The 20,458-nt window shown below is 36.2% G+C and overlaps 1 protein-coding gene across 6 annotated transcripts in view; it reads left to right on the top strand.

Moving 5' to 3' along the window:
- Window positions 1-20,458, top strand: part of cadps2 (Ca++-dependent secretion activator 2) — a 146,346-nt gene that overhangs the window by 119,209 nt on the left and 6,679 nt on the right. Inside the window, exons 17-27 of one of the 6 annotated variants that reach the window (XM_081356507.1) lie at window positions 468-568; window positions 5,162-5,318; window positions 9,007-9,148; window positions 10,944-11,063; window positions 12,195-12,224; window positions 14,388-14,543; window positions 14,631-14,778; window positions 16,599-16,613; window positions 18,271-18,345; window positions 18,571-18,654; window positions 18,768-18,800. In XM_081356507.1, the coding sequence (XP_081212633.1) occupies window positions 468-568; window positions 5,162-5,318; window positions 9,007-9,148; window positions 10,944-11,063; window positions 12,195-12,224; window positions 14,388-14,543; window positions 14,631-14,778; window positions 16,599-16,613; window positions 18,271-18,345; window positions 18,571-18,654; window positions 18,768-18,800 (1,061 nt within the window). Of the gene's footprint in view, window positions 1-467; window positions 569-5,161; window positions 5,319-9,006; window positions 9,149-10,943; window positions 11,064-12,194; window positions 12,225-14,387; window positions 14,544-14,630; window positions 14,796-16,598; window positions 16,614-18,270; window positions 18,346-18,570; window positions 18,655-18,767; window positions 18,801-20,458 lie in introns of all 6 variants that reach the window. The other 5 variants (XR_014029417.1, XM_081356505.1, XR_014029418.1 and 2 more) reach the window with 5 other exon arrangements.

Below are 20,458 nucleotides of genomic sequence, written 5' to 3'. Positions count from 1 at the left end.
CAACCGTTATCAGAATCGGCCAATTTGCTTCTAAAAAAAATACAAGTACGAATACGAATAGTCTTTTCGCTGCAAAAACAAATGCCCTTTTCAAAGAGCACTGTGTTTTTCTAGTTTTCTTGCAAATTAATTTGTGGTTAATATTAATGTAACAGTCAGCACACTAAGGTTTACAAGAGGGATTTCGGGCCGCACATTTTTTCCCATCAACCCTCAACCTAAAATGAGTTTGACACCCCCTGTACACTATTAAAAATAGTTTCGACTTAATTAAGTGTACATGCTACCTTAAAATTTTGTATTAAAAAGTTGTATTAACTAACTACGTAGTACAGTCAGCTTTTTTATAGCGTAGCTGGCCAAATCCTTATTGTTGAGCCCTTTAGATCTATTGCTTTAAGTTCTTACATTTAATTTGTGTGAAGTGTTAGACATTTGGTGTGACTGTGATGTCTGTGTGTCAGCAGATAGCAGCCAGGCGTCTCCAGAGAAGAGACTGGAGGACATGATCAGACTAGGAGAGCTGTGTATGGAGGTGTTACAGCAGAACGATGAGCATCACTCTGAGGTAAGACCTGTGCAATAACTCTTGATAAAGTCCTGACTATTTCCTGCTATGAAAGCCTTCATTTATTTTCATTATGTCTTTGTTATCAATGCTTTTTCTTTCTTGTTTCTCGGAAAAACTCAATACCGGCACCTTTTTGTTCATAATGAATCCGCCATAGATCCTGTCATATATCTTCAAGTCTTTTACAACATAGGTTCAGAAAAACCCACAGTCACGTAGACAGAGAATCAATCTTTGTTTATCATCGGGTCCTTTGGTTTTGCATGTTTCTCCAGAAGGTATTGCATGATCATTTCAAAGCGGACTTGTGATCATTTACCGTCTCGCTGTCCATTTACTTCGCCACGTTGCCGTGACAGCTGTTAGCGAGTGACAGCTTACCCGTCCAGTGCCAGCTCATAGTAGCGGCACAGGAAAACAACGCCCACGGCCCATCTGCACAAGGCCAGCGCCCGCTATCGCTCTCACATCAACTTTAAAAAAAAGAAAATATCAAAGGAAACTAATCAATACTAGGTGTTAAGTCTTCGTAGAAAGTAACAGCGAGCATTTTCCTAACTAAAAATGTGGATGTAGACATCTGCTAGCAAGGTAGCGGGCTATTTTTAGGCCTCAAGCTTTCAACAGCTGTCACAGATGACAGAGACAATGATGCCAGAACCCAGGCTGTGCCTAACAAGACAAATGTCCCACATGCTGTCACTAAGGAAACATCAAGGTGTGTGTGTGTGTGTGTGTGCGTGATGTGCTCAGATCTACGTTAGTGAAATTATGGTCGGGCTTACAGTTTGAAACTAGGAGTAAAACATTGTCTAATCAAATGTGTTTTACATGGAAAGTGTATCTCTGTTCACTTTGCTTAAGAATGTGTATGTCTATTTGATATTTCTCTCTTTCTTTAACACTCCTATGTTTGTAATGCATTAGGGAAGAGAGGTAAGGTTCATTTTATATTTCACTCTCGTGTTGTGTTGTGTTGTGTTATTTAGTATTTGCACCTCATTCATTTTTATTTATCATTCATGCTTTTACAAACAAAACAGATTGGGTGTCATTTATCACAACGTATATTTGTGTGTTAAAGCATTTGACAACGAAATCAATAAGTTGCCCTCTTTTTAATTTATCTCCACTAACCACTGATTCTTTGAACTGCCTAAGTCTAATATGTAGGCAATAAAAAATAAAATATACTGTAGTAGATCAAACGTTTTTGGGATCAGTAAGATTTGTTTGTTTTTTTGAGAGCGAAAAATTAATAATTTAATTCAGTAAGGAATAAGGATGCATTAAATTGTTAACAAGTGATAGTAAAGACATTTATAATGTTACAAAAGAATATTTATATTGTTTCAAAGAAATGCAGTTTCTTTATATATATATTATCTTATTATTCATCAAAGAATCCTGAAAAATGTATCATAGTTTCCACAAAATATGAAGCAGCACAACCATTTTCAACTGAAAACAATAAGAAATGTTTATTGAGCAACAAATCAACATATTAGAATGATTTCTGAAGAATCATGCGACACTGAAGCCTGGAGTAATGATGTTGAAATAATAAAACAGTAAAAAATAAATTACATTTTAAAATATATTCAAATAGATTTTAAATGATGTACAATTGTATATAATATTGTACGCAATATTGCTGTTTTTTAATCAAATAAATGCAGTCTTGGCAAGTATAAGAGACTTCTTTTAAAAAGTATTTCACAAAGTCAATAACTTGTCCGGTAGTTATTTTCATATTTATAAATATAATTAAATTATTAATATGGTTAATATGCATATTGTTAAATATATTATTCATATACTACAATAAGATAATACAAGTCTGGAATAGTTTCTGCAATATTTACATATAATATTTTTTTCCAGAATATCAATTCTGCATAAAAATGCATCAAATCACATGCAGTCGAGGCTGAGATTGTGAGGACAGCCCTTATATGGAGATGGTTTGGGTGTGTATTATGCTAATTACTATCTCTGAAGGATCATGTGACACAGTGTTGCAACACTGGAATAAATTACATTTTAAAATATATTCAAACAGAAAACAGTTCTTTTAAATTGTAATAATATTTCACAGTATTATTGTATTGACCACATAAATGCAGCCTTGGTGAGCAGAAGAGACTTCTTTCAAAAACATGAACAAATTTTACCAACCCTACATTTTTGAACAGTAGTGTATTTCCCAGTTTGACTAGATGTATAACACCTTTAACTCACAACAGGTTAGTAATATGATCGACTAGCTAACCATCCTGAACCATTCCTAGAAGCAACAGAAAAGAGTATAGTCAGTATGTTTTAGACTGAAATGGATGTCAGCTCTATGCTGTTCAAAACCTGCTTCTGAAAGCCCTGAAGACAAACTCCCTCAAGGCCATCGACTGTAAAACATCTTGTCAGACAAGAGTGACGTTCACCCCCTCCCCACACACACACACACACACACACACACACACACGCTCGGATATCCGTACACAATAGCACCCTTTAATAAGTCAGCATTCTCCTCTCCACCACATATTCTTCACCATGACTGATTGCACTTTTATCCCTGTCGCTCGATGCCGACCGCTTTGGATGAAAAGTTCTTGGCTTCAAAGAATACAAGACAACATGAACCGGCTTTCGTTGATACTCTCGATTTAGTTGGCTGCAGACGTCCCCAAGAATGGCCGTGTGGAAGAATGTAAAGAGAGAAATGTATTGATGGACTTGGATCTTTTCAGAAGGGCCTTCAATGCACATACTGGCAGACAATAGGATCTCGGCACTATGTAGAAAGACGGCACTGAATTTTTCCCTTTTCTCAGAGGAATTTAGAAGGATGTATGAGCTCTGGTGCGCTGCAGTCGACCGTAAAAGACACGTGGATAGCTAATTGTCCTTTTTTGATCTTTAGCCTTTTTGATGGCAGTATTCTGCTACTTTCTTGTACAGTTCCCTTTTCCAAACGTAAAAACCAAACGTAAAAATGTATTTGTTACCTATAAAATTTAAATCAGTGTTGATGTATTTACAAGTGATTAAAGTTGATATTCAAATGTTATTTCCCATTTTTCTATAGTATAAAAAACATTGCATGATCATAGGGAATGGGAGTGGTTGCAAGGGTATCGGTCTATATCAAAGCAGCCCAATCACAAAAATCTAAAATCCAGCCATTTCAATGGGAATTCGTAACGATCAGGAATTTCGCCGAAGGGTTAAAAATGGTCACATGAATTTGCACCGTTGACCAACTGGAAGTTGCTTGGTTTGAAAGTGATCGCTACGATACAATAGATGGAGCTTTTTTGACCATGAAATTTCAATGAAACTGGGATTTCTGCGCATCTACACTGTAAAAAAATATTTTTCGAAGTAAATGGTAAAATAGTACAGACTAAATAAAACAAAGATTATCGGAGTAGGTTTTACAAGAAATTACTATTTCAGCCTTTTTACTTGAAAATTTCACATTTAATTCAATGTGTTACTTGCCGTTGTAATCTATTTCACAGTAAATCCTACACAAAAAATGTTTTCAGTGTACCAAGTGAAATTGTTCAAATATGTTCCAAGCATGCAGGTTTTGTAAAGCCATTTTCCATCTCGATCTTTGTGTGGTTCTTTTCAAGGTCCCATCATTTTATTGATTGTCTTCTACTTGCTTTAATTCCATGTTTGTATTGTGCTTTGTTGCGAGTGTCCAAGTGCATAATGCTTAGCCCTCAGGATTGTACCCTATTCCTCTCTACATTATGCCTTTTGGCATTATTGTTTGTGATTGTATGTTTGCACAGGTATAGAAGACGTAGCATATTTTCAGCATGTTACATATGCTGGTTGCATATATGGGTGATTCTTTCCTAATTAGGGGAACTTTTATGTCCATTGGGATGATTTTAAGGAAAACATTTTTTTAATAAAAAACAGGCTTTATTATTTATTCTATCTATATAATATAGAAATAATTCATATTAATGATATGTCTCCTTAATTTAATAATTGTTCCTGATTTTAAAGTGTTAAAAGTTTACATCTAGCCAAAGTTTCCCAATTTTTATTTCTCTTTAATACAATTATAAAAAGTATTTTTTTTTCATTCTGAAAAATGAGAGCTTAAAATCACCATGAAATCAAAATAGCAATTCTTATTTTTTTATGTAATATTTCAGTATTATGTCATTACCATCACACATACATCTTGATAGTTGTTCAAGTCCATGATCAGATCTTTGTTCTAGGGTTATTATTGTTAGCTTAAAGTAAAGCCATTAAATAAAAAAGTGAACTAAAATTAAATAATATTTAATAATGTACAAGTTGTCAGGCGACATTTCTCATTTTTGTGTAGTTTAACTTGAAGTGCTAAAATGAAATCAACTCAAACTATTAAGTAAAATAAATATATATATTTTTTAAACTAATAAAAATTACAAAACACAACAAATGAAGTGAAAACAGAAAATATTCAAATAAATTCTAATTCTAAATAATAACAAAAATGATTAATTATCCTAAAATAATGTTTAAAATAGAAAAAAGTCAAAAGTGTCCCTAATTGACTGCATGTGTATTTTGCAGGCCTTCTCCTGGTGGCCCGAGGCGATGGGTGAGCACGCCGAGACCTTCCTGTCGCTCTACACGGTGGACATGGACTCAGCACTGGCCGTCCAGCCACAGGACTCCTGGGACAGTTTCCCCCTCTTTCAGCTGCTCAACAACTTCCTCCGAACAGACCGTGTGTAGTGTTTGTCACCTTTATTTATATAGCGCTTTATCACTGTAAAAAATCACAACTTAAAATTCAACATTAGAATAAGAAATAATGTGTTGTTTAAACTTAAAAAAAAGTATGTGTGCTTGCTTGACTTTATATTAAGTATTAAATATATTAAATATTAAGTTTAGTTAACTTGAAATTTGTTGAGATAACTTGAAGGAACCGTATGTAAGAAATGTATTTCAATTAATCATAAAATGGCCCTGATATGTCAATAGACATTAAGAAATCATGTTCATTTCAAATACTTATATCACTGACAACAGTAATCCGGCCAGGATATTGTCATTTAAAAGTAAAGTTGCAGCCCTCAACTGATGTTGATGTTGTCATGTTGTGTTTTGGCCTGATGCTCCACCCTCCACCTATCTACCAATCACGAAGTCAGTCGTGTTTCGGCATCCGGGTTGCCAGCTCTGCTCTAGTTACCACAGCTGCAGCTACAAATGTGTCGGATAAAAAAATGTCTAATGTCACGATTACTTCGCAAAACATCTCTCATGAAGCATAAACATAATTAACAGAAAAAAATGTACTGTGTAGGACTCGTCACTTGCCATTGGAAGCTCCTTGTAGCAGCCTACGTTCCTGCTGGATCCTGCAGCCTAACTGGCAACCTCGAGTCGGGGGGGGGAGGGGATACACCGCTCTACAGTAATTTGAAAGTGATTGCAGTACCAGTTTTGGCCACAATCTTACATACGGTTCCTTTAAATATCCAACTAAACTAAATTTGTAACTAATTGCAGCAACATTTTTTTTACAGTTGTTTCAAAGCAGCTTTACAATGATAAATAGGAAAATAATGATCAATGATGCAAACAAAATTCAATTCAGCTCTTAAAAAAAGACAATAGTGTCATTATTCAGCTAAAGTCACTTCAGTGTAGATTTAATTCAGTTCAATAACTGTGTAAAGTTTATCAGTTTTGAAATGAGTTCAGCTGTAAGCAATAAGTTTGTCTTTCTTTCTCCTCGCTCTGCATTGTTTCTCCACTCTTCCGCTTGTCCAAAGTTCTGATAGCATGTTCTCACTGCTCACCAGTGTTGCTTTGGAGAACAATACTTGTTAGGAGAACAGGTTAACATGCTGCATTGTTATTGTCAACACACTCATTATATATACAGTGTGATCTGTTAGTGGCTCTGGAGGGTTATTCAATAGGTCACATATCTGAATCCTGCCAAAGTATCCGACATATCCTGAGCATAGGTCTCTTGTAACCAACAAGAAATGATCCCAGAAAATAGTTTTGAATACTTCATAACATGAAGTTAATTGAGCGAGGAGCTAACCCTAACTGCAGCCAGTTAAAGATTGTTTCGCGTGACTGTGACATTTGCGACGGTAATTTAGAGATTTGCTTTAGTGTCTTGTTCAAACAGCAGTTTATTTGGAATAGAACTGGTTGGTTATCTAGGGAGCATGACAATGGAAATGGCAGCCTGTAATAACACAGACAGTTGGCAGAAAGATATAGGGAACTCCCACGCTCTTTCATATACAGTATGAACTTTCTTGAAGAAGATCCCCTCAAATTGCTTTCCTCTGCCCTGTTCTCACTACATTAGACTCACGGAAATTAATTCTAATGAGGGAAGCCTGATGGAAACATGTTGAAAATTTTTGGAAAACTATTTTAAATTTGCCTGTTTGTTAGTTGGTAGTTTTAATGGAAGAATTCACCCAGAAATTGTTGATGATAGAAATCTTAAAAAGATCATAAATCTCAATGTTACCTTGAACTTTTCTCGACAGATCCTCATTTAGAGTCGTCTACTTAATTAGTCACTGAATTCATCACGTTATTTCAAATCCTTAGAACAACCAAATGCCCCTAAGTAGGAGATAACACTGTAGGATGAAATCTTTAATTTTCCTGATTTTGGACCGGGATTCGTTTCAGTTGCGACTTGAGTGCTTTTACAGTTTTTAGTGCGTGCACATGACAAAAAATTGTGGTGACATTGACACTAAATGCTCAAATGACTTTCATCGTTATTAAATGGTTGGGAATGAGCTCACACACCCATGAGAGTAAAAAGGCTAGTGTTAATGAGGAGGAACAGAGAGATGGGAATTACACTTAATGATGCCTGAGGAGACATATCTCTCTCTCTCTCTCTCTCTCTCTCTCTCTCTCTCTCTCTCTCTCTCTCTCTCTCTCTCTCTCAGACCTCCATTTCCTTCTAAGTGGTTTTATTACATTGAGTGCATTTACATGTACGGGAGATTGGGGTAAGCTGTGCCACTTTTTACATACACAGTATGTTGTCTACTAGGTGACTAATTGTATTTTAAGGTGTCTGAAAAAAACAATTAACATAAATTATATTTTTTTTTATTAATATATATTTTTTATGGACTGCTTTCACAGACTGTGATGATTTTTAACATTGTAAATCTAAGTTTTTATAACTTTTTTATAACATTATACTTGTACAGTGGACTAAAAGGGTCCATTGTACAAACCTTTTCCAAATTTTTTTTTTTATTTGCATTTTCAAAAACCAGGTAGGAAAAGGTTTAGCCTGTTAACCGTCAGTGACGCTGTAGCGGGACACTTGCCATTTTCGTTACCGCATATTTTAGTAATCATCATAAATGGAAAATGGAGATGGTTCTTTAGAACATTTTAGCGGGTGCATTTTCGTGATATCAACTTCAAATTTGGAAAAAACATTTAAATTATTTTGTTAAATATATATTTTGTATCAAATACATTTAGGTTCAGAACATTTGCTTTACAGTACAATTAACTATTTAAAATACAGTTAACTTCTGTAATGCTTTTACACTTTCATTTTTCATTGTTATGCTTTTTTTGCAATAATCTGCTGATTGTCTTCTTTCCAAAGAGACCAACCTTTGGTTTGTATTTCAAAGCTTTAATGAGTAACAACCATTTAAGATCAGATCTATGCTCAAAAAAGGAAGGGGGACAGTTAACAGGAAAATGTAGAATATAAATTGGGACCTTTCTAAAAAACATTGTCATGTGACAAACATAACCCCACCCACAGTTTGCTAGATTAAGAGTGTGGCACATCTTACCCCACCCTCCTCTACCATAAAACTGCTCATTTTGCAAACCTTATTAGTAGTTTATGTGCAACTGAGTAGCTCGACAACACACCACCACCATGTTCACGTGAGATTTTGAAACCATTAAATTTGTTATGCAAATAAATTCACTCATTTGTTTTGTTACTTTAGTGTTGAAAACTCTATAACACCTTTGATGACCGGCCTTTTAAAAATTGCTTGTTAATCTCTCGTTATGCTATATTATCAACACAGCAAGTGTAACAAGGTGGGAAAAAAATCCCCCAAAAGTACAAAAATGATCCTTTGTGAGCCAGTCTGTCAATGTGATAACATTAAGTAACATTTTCATGGAAAAGAAAATCTCTCAAAATGAGCCGAACACAACACAAGGGTTTTGTTTTTCAAGATCCTAAAGAATGTATATGTTGTATTATTTAAATGTTTTATTTTTTAGCCAATGATTTCTGAAAGTGGTGTTCTAGGTATATTTCCACTGCACTACAGCTTTAAGAGGTCTAACAATATTTTTCCTTGTAATACTGGTTGCACATCAGCCGATACATTGTAAAGCCTTCATTCTTCCTTCATGTTCTCCAGCTCACCTGTACAATGGAACGTTCCACAAGCACCTCCAGGACCTGTACATCCCTCTAGTGGTGCGCTACATTGACCTGATGGAGTCGTCTATAGCTCAGTCCATTCACCGCGGCTTTGAACAGGAGACGTGGCAGTCTGTGAAGTAAGACCCCGTTTAACCTCACACTAACATGATTTTGCTGTGTGTGGTGTTGTTTTTTTCATCGATTCTCTTTGCTTTTTGGAGAATACAGTGCCATGTTTGTTTAAACATGTCAGGTTATTAATAGCAGAGCTTTTAACTTGTTCATGTTTCAGAGAATGAAAAGATGATTGGAGAGAGGGAAAAGAATGGAGCCTCCAAGATGGTCGTCCTCCTTTTCCATTAATGCTTTGTGCTTTTCTGATTTACTTCACTTTCCCGTTTATCCTCACCATATTTAATCTGATGTGAATGAAAACATGGCTGTAGACGTGAAGTCAACTCTGTATGTTGGGTCGTGATCATTCAGTTGACAAGACAATTTCCAGTGGATGCAGAACTTCAGAAAACACTGGTTGTGAAAATTAGACCTTACCTCTCATGTTCTGGTGAGATGTTTGGAATCCCAATGTCCCCCATGATTTATATGTTAAAAAATAATAATCATCATTTAAAATAATAATTTGCCCATAATCATTTCCTCTGAGCTAATCAAAATGCTCTAGGTTTTTTTTATTATTATTATTTATAAATGATAATTATTTATAACTCATAATAATAACTATTATTATTACTACCTATTATTATTATTTATGATAACAATTTGAAAGAAATTAAAATAAATATTATTATTATTATTATTATTTATGATCATTTGCTTTTAAGTTCCTCTGACCAAACATTTCAAATAATAATAAATTGTCTTTAGTGAGTTAATCTGACCCAATTTTCTTATCAAAACACTATAGGGTTTATTATTATTATTAATTTTATTTATACATCATAATATATAGTAATAAAAATAATAGTTATATAATTTTATATATATATATATATATATATAAATTATTGTTGAAGCTCTAACTCTGATTTACAACAAAGAAGTAGTTATGAACCTTTCAGAAATGTGACTAACATGTTTACTCTTGAGGGGTCGGTTTGACCCCAGCAAAAGACATTTAATAAAAAAAAGTACCAAAATTAAAATAAAACAAATATATATCTTGGGTCTCTTAGACTCCAAACTGAACATGACTCTTAATACAGCACGGCATTGAACAGATTGTATGTCCGTGTCTCACAACCACATTTTCACAAATGAAATATGCCGTCTTCTCCAACTAAAGGCCCTTTCACACCGGATGCGTAACGAAAAAGCGAATAGTTCGCATGCGAACAGTTCGCGTCAAAACCCATCACATGAGCCGCGTAAACACGGTCTCTATCTCTATCTTTGACGATTAGCTTTCTATCCCAAATGTAGTTTAGCCTGCTAGCCTACACAGCACAGGACTATACAACAACTAAAACTATTACACAACATACTCACAGTCGTGATAACCGAGTTGGCTGGCAATGCTACGCCACACAATCATTGTCCTTGTAGTATATGATTGGCTGAAGTATTTTCTGTCGCCGCAAAAGAAAAAAAAAATCGACATCGAAACGAAAAAAAAAAAGTCGTTTTTTCGACGCAGCACATTCGCGTTCGGTGTGAAAGCACTCATTACACAAACAGCTGATCAAAAAATAAAACCATCGCGCGAATTATTCGTGCGTAAAAATCGCGTCCAGTGTGAAAGGGCCTTAAGGCGAATCTCTTCCCCAGTCTGTCAATAAGCTGCTGCTTCCTTCCCTTCTGATGCCACAGAATGATCAGTCAACCGCTGTTTATTCTGCTCTTCATCTGATGAACTGTCTTATTGTTCGCCTCCTCTCAGTGCTTTCTGCTCTTTCACTCTCTGATCTCTGGCAGGACCATCACCAACAATCTGCCAAGCGTTCCACTTCCCAGGGTTCCCAACCTGCCTCTTAACCTCCCTCAGATGCCCAGCTTCTCAGCCCCTTCCTGGATGGGGCCGCTGTGTGACAGCACGTGTGTATGGGCCAGCTGGGCGCCATCGCTGCTTACTGTTCTTGACATATGCTTATTATAGCTGCAAAGAGGTCACATGACTAGTTAGAACCAGTCTACAGCCCTTAAAAACACTTCTGAATTAGTATTTTTAACTACCCATAAAATGCATCCTTAATTGCATGACTATGTGAGTGTTATGTTAGTTTTTGTAGATTTTTTTTAATGCTTTGTGTCTGTCAGTTTGGGTTGGGAATCAAGAAGTTGTTTTATTCATTCTTGTCACGTATGTTTGCGTTCTTCGGCACCTTTGTCCAGGAACCGCTGAATCTACAGCACCACAACAAACGAAAGCGTTTCAGCCGAGTTGCGAGCTATTTTGCACAACAATTTAAAAAAAAAAAACTAGTGTAATTTGTGATTGTTCTTTTTAATTAATTGGCAAAAAAACGTTAGTCTAAACGAATCAGTCTGCTGACTCACTTGAATCTCGACTTATTGAATCACTTGCAGCTGAGACTGAACCACTTTTTTATTCTATCAAGTCCTTTAAAATGTTACTTTAATAGAAAAATAACTCATTTGTTATGTTAAATTTCTTATGGGTCAGTTCTTTTTAATGAATCTGCTATAAACTGCTTGATCCATCTACTGACATGCTTGAATCTCAACTTATTGAATCACTTTCAGTTGTTGACTGATAGTCACATGACAGAATTACTACTTTTCTGCTTAATTACTACTTTTTTTTATTGTATTAAGTCCTTAAAAATGATAATTCAATGAAAAAGAACTAATTTGTTATGAAAAAGAGTACTGATTTTGTTTAGTTATATAGTTAAGGCCAATTATATTAGGATGGGCTTCTTCTAAAGTACAAAAGAATCATTAATGGAATTGTTAAGGAACCAGAATCATTGAATCAAATGATTAAATTGCTTCCGATTCCCATCCCTGTCTCCATCAGAGTGTGATGATCCTGTTGGCTATGTGATTGCTTGAAAACATTGGTGTGATGGTGTTCATTTTAGTGCTATTTGTGCCAGAGTTGCTTGATAGTTGTTATATACTGTAATTTTTAGGCCGTGATGTGTGGCTTTTTTGGTGTGATTCATCGGTTAAATTTAACACGGTTATGCATTTGATTTACAGCGGACAAGGAGTTAATTTGCCTGATATTTTGTGAGTACCTGAGATATCACATGCTTGTGTTTGGTGTGTGTTGTGCCTGTATCCTGTTTTTTAGTCTGAAAGACAGCAAGTTCACAGAAACCTGTTTAAAAGATAATTCACATGGACGCCCGCACATTAATATTTCCTCCTACAGTGAAGCGCCCAGGTATCGTCGGTTCAATCTGCGGAGCGCGAGCGCGTTTAATCCCGCTGTGAGCATCCGATGATAAACAGCAGCTCTATTTTCTCTCTGCCGTCGGGGGTTATCTGGGTAACACTATAGCATAGTGACCTCATACACCAAAATCCAGGTTTATCCCAGAACAATTGGCTTCACTCAAAACAAGATGTAAACAGCGTCGCTCTACAAAAGAACTTCTGACAGCTACGAGAGCCTAAATAACGTCGGAAAGTTAAATCGCATCCGTCTCAATTAGCCTGAAGAGTGTGAACTGCAAAAGCACACCAGCTTTCAGGCCTGAAACAGTGTCTGTAGTGGGTGTAGTCCTGTGGGTGTCTGTCAGAGGGGACTCTGTGGTTAGCTGGTTGTTAGATTCGGCGAGAACTTTGTGTTCTCCCTCAGGGAGTCTCTTCAACAGACGAGAAACTGGTCCATTTGTTCACCCTGTGCTGGAGGCGGAGGCGCGCACCCCAGGGGGGGCCCTTACGGACCGTACCGCCGCTAATTAACCGAGTGGGAGCTTGCGCTCGCCCCTTTTAATTGCACAGCGGACTTTGCCAAACGGTTTATTTTCCCGGACCGCCACTTGTGAAGGTAACAGTCTTTTAACAGCAAGTGGACCGAGTGGCCTTTTTTCGTCTCGTCTCGTCACGCACTCGAGCTGAGACTGCGAGTTGTTGTGTCGACTGCGGTTGACACGGTGATGTCGCTCCATCTGTCTCGCTTGGCGGAGATCTCTTGAGCCCCTTCGAACCCAGCGGACATCAGTGGAAACTGCTCTCGACCTCGACTCCCTGCAGCTTGTAGACTTACAGTCATGTCTGCTGCACTTCAGTCCGCTGGGTGCAGGACAACTTGACTTTTACTGAGTCGCTCTCGCACGATTAGTCGTTTGACTGTGCTTTTTTGAGATTTGGGGACGACTTAACTATTCATTGACAATGGAAGGTGTTTTCACATTTGAGTTCTCTTTCATTCATTTACATTAGTTAATTCACCAGACATTTGCAAATGAGAAATAGGATTCATCGTAGGGGTTACATTAACGTGAGAAGTGCTATAATGAGACGTGAGATCATTTCACCGTTGAGGCCCAAACGTGAAGTGAGTTAAAAAGAACTGACATTTTTTATTTGCATTCATGCTGTCTTAGTCCATTTTAATGGCCAAAGACAGCATGAATGCAAATAAAAAATGTGTCATTTTGGTCTATTGTAACTGTGACTACCCATATTACATTTAGATATAATATTATATTAATTATAATATAAATAATGTGTAATTTTTTTTATTATAACAATATTTTATAATATATAAAAATATTAATATTAATTGAATATACAATACATAATTAATATGTAAAATATTCCTTATATTATTATTATAAGAATATTTTATGATGATAAAATGAAATACGTTAATATATTATAATATATAATGTTCTTATAATAATCTTATTATCTATGAAGAATATTTGCTGTTGATATATTAATTATAATATTAACATTAACTATTATTTAAAATGTTATTATAATAATAAAACAAATATTGTATTAATTAATTAATTGTATCACTTTTAATATTTATATAGTTTTATATAACTTCCAAATAAAGAATATTCAAATAAATCTAAATTCTCAGACCCCTGAAAAAAAGCAAATGTGAAAACACCTTAAGATTTATGTTCCAGAACAGCTATATACTCTTTCTGTATGCCATCGTGTAATCGTTTTTGTAACACTTTGTTAAATAATGCAGTAAATTGTTAGTTTATGGGCATTCAAATAGTTAAATGGGCATCAAGTACTGATCTGTTTTGCACGAATCTGTTAACAAACTAATTTTATTATTATAAAGTGTGTTTTGTGTACTTTGACCTTGGCATTCATGCTTTCTCCTTTTTAGATTTGTAATGTATTTGCAGTGAAAAAAATGATGTAAAGTCGAAATGTAGACGTATGCTGACGCGTCACGGTTTCTGTCTTCCTCAGTAACGGCTCGGCCACATCAGAAGATCTATTCTGGAAGCTGGATGCTCTTCAGATGTTCGTGATGGACCTGCACTGGCCAGAGCTGGAGTTCGCCAAACATCTGGAGCAGAGGCTCAAACTGATGGCTAGTGATATGATGGAAGCCTGTGTCAAAAGGTCAGCTATTAAAGAACAAATAAATGGCTGTCCTTTTACAGCCAGGAGCTTCATGTAACTGATTTCTCTGCCATCTCTGATATCTAGGACCAAAGCTGCCTTTGACTCGAAAATGCAGAAGTCTAGCAAATCCACCGATTTCCGCGTTCCCTTGTCTGTGTGCACAATGTTCAATGTTCTCATGGACGCCAAGAAGCAGTGCTCCAAGCTCTGTGTTCTCGACCAAGGTCAGGAGGTACGTCACAAACTTGAGCGGACACATCTATGTTTATACTGTAGATCTTTTATGAACACCATAAGTCTCGCAAAAAGCGTCTGGTCTTTGTTCAACTGACAGCAAGGAGGTACAAACAAGATTAAGAACATTAAATTACGTTACGCTAATCAGCCGTTTGAATAGCTTCCATCAGTTTCTCTTTTTATACCTCAAACTTGATTTTGAGTTGCACTAGCACAGGTGTTATTGGTTGGTTTTAAGTGTTTTGTCCTTCCTTTCTGTGGGCGATATTATTATCCTCCTCTTCTTCTGCCTAGAGATAAGTCTCGACCACAAGGTCCTAATGCTCTGGAGGCCTTGAACAAAATCACATCCAAACTTCCACAGACCCTTTGGCACCGAGGACTGCCATTTTGATTTCAAACAAGCCAATTCATTATACTGGCTTCTCATTTGCATGGCAATTATGATGATACTTTGGCTAGCCATTTAATTTCCTTTTCTCTTTGTGAACATTTTACATAGCTGTTCATTAAAGATGTAGTTTCTTCAAATAAAAATACTTTATCCCAATTTAATGTACTATAAGTAAGCTATTCAGATACTACCTAAAGTGAATTGACTCCAGTAAACATGTACCTCTATCAAAACATTGTTCTGTCAACTTCTGACTGGAGAGCAAAGATGTTCAGATTGTCTTTGAAAGCTCTCAATTGGATAATTATGATCCAGAGTAGAGTTTGGATTCACTTAGGATGTGCTCACACTAGAGACGAATCCGAATTGGATTTTAAATCCAAATTGAATGTTACAGTTCACTTTAAAGGGTTAGTTCACCCAAAAATGAAAATTCTGTCAGTAATCACTCACCCTCATGTTGTTCCAACCCCGTAAGACCTTCGTTCATCTTCGGAACACAAATTAAGAGATTTTGGATGAAATCTGAGAGCTGGCTCACTCCTTCATAGGCTGCTAGGTAATCGATGTCTGCCAGCCAAAAGTTAGTAAAGACAATGTTTAAAATAGTCCAAGTGACTCCAGTGGCTCAACCATAAGTTTATCAAGCGACGAGAATACTTTTTGTGCGCAAAAACAAACACAAATAACGACTTTATTCAACTATTTATTTTCTTCAGTGTGGGCCTCTGAGTGAGTTCACGTGTAACAGCGCAGCGCTTCTGGGTTGGACGTCACCACGTAGGCTCACTATTGGCCGACGCTGGTCATGTGTGTGATGCTGGCCAATAGTGAGCCTACGTGGTGACGTACAACCCAGAAGCGCAGTAAAAATGAGTGTACTCCGAGACAATTATAAATGCTATTTAAATATGACGTTACATGCACCATGTAGAAAACTAATCGAAATCCGATTTGGCGCCATTCACACTGAGACACATTGCCGGTTGATTTTAATCTGATTTCAAACTTCAATTTGTGAACATGGTGCTGTTCAGGCTACAAATAACCAAAAAATTGCTATAAATAAACTTTGCGTTTGTGTTTTTTGGACCTTTTTGGATTACATTTAGGTTTAGTAATAGGTTTAGACTTTCGTTTAGTTTCCAGAATTAGTGATTTTAGACATTTTTCTCTTTAATAAATGACTGTAAATCTCATTTCATATTCTTCCTTCTGAAATAAGCAAGTTCGTTAGATTTTGTGTTGTGTTTGTTTATTACCTAGTTGAATTAATGATCAAAATCAGTTTTATTTATCTGATGGCTGTCTGTTAACCAGCTCTGAGATTAGTTTTCATTCAAGGATGTTTTATCTTTTTGCTCATTGTCTTTTTTTTGACTCATCCCCGCATGTCCTGCACGTTATTGCATGAACCCAAGGTTGACCAACAATGGGTAAGTATACACTCTACCCTTCTTTTGTGCTTGTGAGTAGAGAAAAAATAAAATGTGTGCAGTTAACATTTAATTAGATGTTTCACTCAAAAAATAAAAATTCTGTAATCATTTACTCACCTTCATGACATTCCAACCCTGTTTGACTTTTTCTTTTCTGGAACACAAAAGAAGATATTTTTGAAGAACGTTGGGAACCAAATAACATTGACTTCAATTTTATTGACACAAAGAACAGAGACATTTTCAAAATATCACAAATTAGTGGAATCACTAACACTCCAGTGTTGTTTTCATTTAACCAAATCAGTTGCTATTCGTTGTCTTCTTTATATTAATGCAGATGTATGAAATCTTCTGAAATAGAAGTCAACTATTTGTTTGTGTAGTCAAGATCCTGCTCTCTCTCTTCTGAATTGTCGTCGTAGTCGATACTACTCTTTTCCAGTCCTGACAAAATAAATAAATAAATAAAACAGGTGCTAACTTTACGAAAAAAATGTTTTTTCTCCTCCATTGACACCTAAAGTACGCGGCCTTGTGCGGCGAGATAGTCGAGAAACTGCCACTTTTATTTCCACTTACTTCTTAGAATTGGGTTAAAAGGTATTTCTCAATGCTCAACTGATTTTCCTTCACACTGAATTGAGTTTAATGGCCAACAGTGCATGTCGGCGTGTTTGTGAAAGACTTTATTTAAAAACAAAGAAAAGATGATTTTACCCGAGTTTGTCTGCCGCTTTTTTTCAAAATACAAGGTTATGCTTTATAAGCCGCCATCTCGCCGACTCTGAAGCGGATGGCTACCAGATAAATGTTTTCAAAAGAAATTATTGTTCTTTTGGTTTTTCACACACACGGCGAAGACCTCCCTATTTAATCGGCGATAATGCAAAAAAAAAAAAAAAGCCTCGCCGCTTAGCCGTATAAAAAGCAAACATGGAAGTGTTAATTGAGGTAAAAAGTCCTCAAGATTCTCCTATAATGCCATTTATGAAAAAGCTGCCATTTTGCGTGCAGGGGGAAAAAAAAGGGGTGAAAAGAAAATTAGAGCTGCTGACAGTGACCTCTTAGCACCCTCAATTTGTCACTGATCTGCACGCATTGTTGATTGAAATTTTTAATTTGGGTGTCCTTTAGATTCGGCGTGAATGGCCATTGTTGGCGGAGATGAACTCCTGCTTGCCTTGCATGCAGCAAAGGCATCTATTCAGCACCCAAATGGATGCGCTCTCTCTCTCTTTCTCTCTCACACCCCCTGAGCCCTCGCTTTCTCCTTCCTCCTCTCTTTTTTTTTTCCACAAAATAGGTGAATAAGACTTATCAGACATGAAATGGCGGATTAATTGAATGTAGTGTGAGCCTTTGGTCGCCGCAGCTGGACGGGTTCTTTAGAAAAACACAAGGCTGCTCTAATTGTGGCCCACACAAAAAGTATCCTTCAAATTCCTTTGCCCTAAACGAGAGCAGGAATGCCATTCATTGGCATAATGGGCCTAATAGCTGCTTAACTCAGCCCTATTGCACGGGGAGGATTTTTCCTCTCTCCCGAAATATGTCTTTTTGAGCGTGTTGTTCTTTTAGGATGCCTTGCGATCTGTTCGGCGTCGTATTTGTTGATGTTTCTTCTCCTTGTCCCCCGTCTTCTGTCCCACAGCAGCAGTACCACTCAAAAATCGATGTCCTGATCGATGAGGCCTTTAAGGAAATGATCTCCTCCTTGGTCTCAAAGGTACTCCCATCAGCCTCTTTCGAGACGCCACATTTCATAACACTGCGATTTGGATTTTGACTCAACACGTAGCTTTCCAATGAATGTGTGTTTCAGGAAACGTTATATTGTGTTTTCTGCTACGTTGTACCTTTTCAGTGAATGTTACTTTGTCTTAAATTGTTAATTGTTGCTCGTGCTAAAGGTGTTTGTGCCTGTCACGCAAACATTAACTTGCTTTCACAGTTTGCAGCTGTTTTGGATGGGGTGTTGTCCAAAATCTCACGATATGACGAGGGAACATTCTTCTCCTCAATCCTGTCTTTCACGGTGAGTGTTGTCTCTCACGTTTATCACACGCCCTTTCCGGGATCTTATTTCGCACTGAACACCAAATAAGCCAAAGATGTCAAGCAGGTACTGTTTTTTTTTTTTTTTTTAAGGTAAAAGCAGCAGCCAAATATGTGGACGTCCCAGTAAGTGTATAAATGGTAACTGTGCGCATGATGCCGGCATGCCCTGTGTGGATATTTTTGTGCATGCTGCTCTGCATTTGTGTATGTGTGTTTTATTATTTACTTGGGGAAACAGATTCTCTATTCAGCTTTGCCAAGCATTTCCATCTTGCTTTGTTTTTAATATTTAAAAAAGGCTTAATGCATATTATTTCATCATTACTTAACACAATTACATTTTTTTTTTTATCATTTGCGACTCATGGCCAACTGAAAGCGGGATTGGAGCGTCTTTCAGAGCTGGCTGAGCAAGACTAATTAGCAACCCCATTGGCTTAAAATCAGTCTCACGATCTGCCACAGTGTTGACAATGGGCCGTCACAAGCAGAGAAAGATGCTAATGAATCACCAGGAACCAAGACTGTTCAGAGCGCAGACCGTGAGCAAGCAGAAAGAAGCTAACACGGGTTGAGGGAAAGACTGAGTAATCACATGACGACCTGAACCGGGGCGAGAGTTTTACTGAAGGGCTGTCTGAATAAAAACATGAACAACTTCTCTTTACAGTTAGTTTCCTGTGACGGCAAAGCTGGAATTTCAGCATTGTTACTCCAGTCTTCAGTGAGACTTCACGTGATCCTTCAGAAATCATTCTAGTATGCAGTGGCCCTAAAAAGTATGTACTGTATAAATGCAATTTAATTTGATGATAGAAGTACCTTTTTTGCCTCTTTTAGGAAGATCTGTACTAAGAATTTCCAGACATTTTCCCTCACTTTTTTTTTTTTGTTCTGATTTTAGAGGGAAAATCTGTGGAATGAAATTTAAATTTATTGGCAGATGAAAGCATTATATAATTAGCCAAAATATTTCATATGCAAACACACTAGGGCTGGGAATGTTTGGATATCCACAGAATTGGAACAACCGTCATTAACAGATTTTCTGCTGAATTCTGTGAATGCAGATTCCATGTGGGCCTACGTTTAATCAAAAAGTCAGATCCAGATCAAGTTCACACATGTGTCCTAGAAGAGGAACCACAGGTGTTGTTCAGCACATCATCAACATGATCCTCTAAATGTGACCAAAAAGTTTCCAATACTTTTTGACTTCATTTTGAACATGTTTAACTATACCTGTAGTTTTATCATTTGAAACAAAAAGTATTTTTTTATATATATATATTACTTCAAAAGTGTGCTTTTGAAGTAAATGTATTTATTTTTAATAAATAAGATATATTTATTTAAAAAAAAATTATTTGATATTTATCTGTTATGCAATAACATTCATAGATATGTGTTCATAAATATTAATTGATATTTAAGTGTATAAATATGTTGTCTCAATTTTGAGCAGGTCACCATTTGTTTTATCATTTGCAAAATACGTACATATTTTACTTCAAAAGAGTGGTTGCACTATATTTCTTTAAAAAAAACAACTACATTTGATATTTAATCTATTGCAATAACATTAAAAAAATAAGTTTTGTCTTGATTTTGAAGTTTACCTGGTGTTTTATCATTTGCAACTTAAAAAACTTTTAAAACTCAAATATTTTAGTTTAAATTATGCTTGTGCATAGTGTGTATATATATATATATATATGTATGTATGTATATACGTGTGTGTTTGTATATATATATATATATATATATATATATATATGATA

Source organism: Scardinius erythrophthalmus, assembly GCF_964197995.2.
Source record: "Scardinius erythrophthalmus genome assembly, chromosome: 24".
Taxonomy (NCBI): domain Eukaryota; kingdom Metazoa; phylum Chordata; class Actinopteri; order Cypriniformes; family Leuciscidae; genus Scardinius; species Scardinius erythrophthalmus.
The sequence above is the reverse complement of the archived record's forward strand: the minus strand, read 5'-3'. Positions and strand labels throughout refer to the sequence as shown.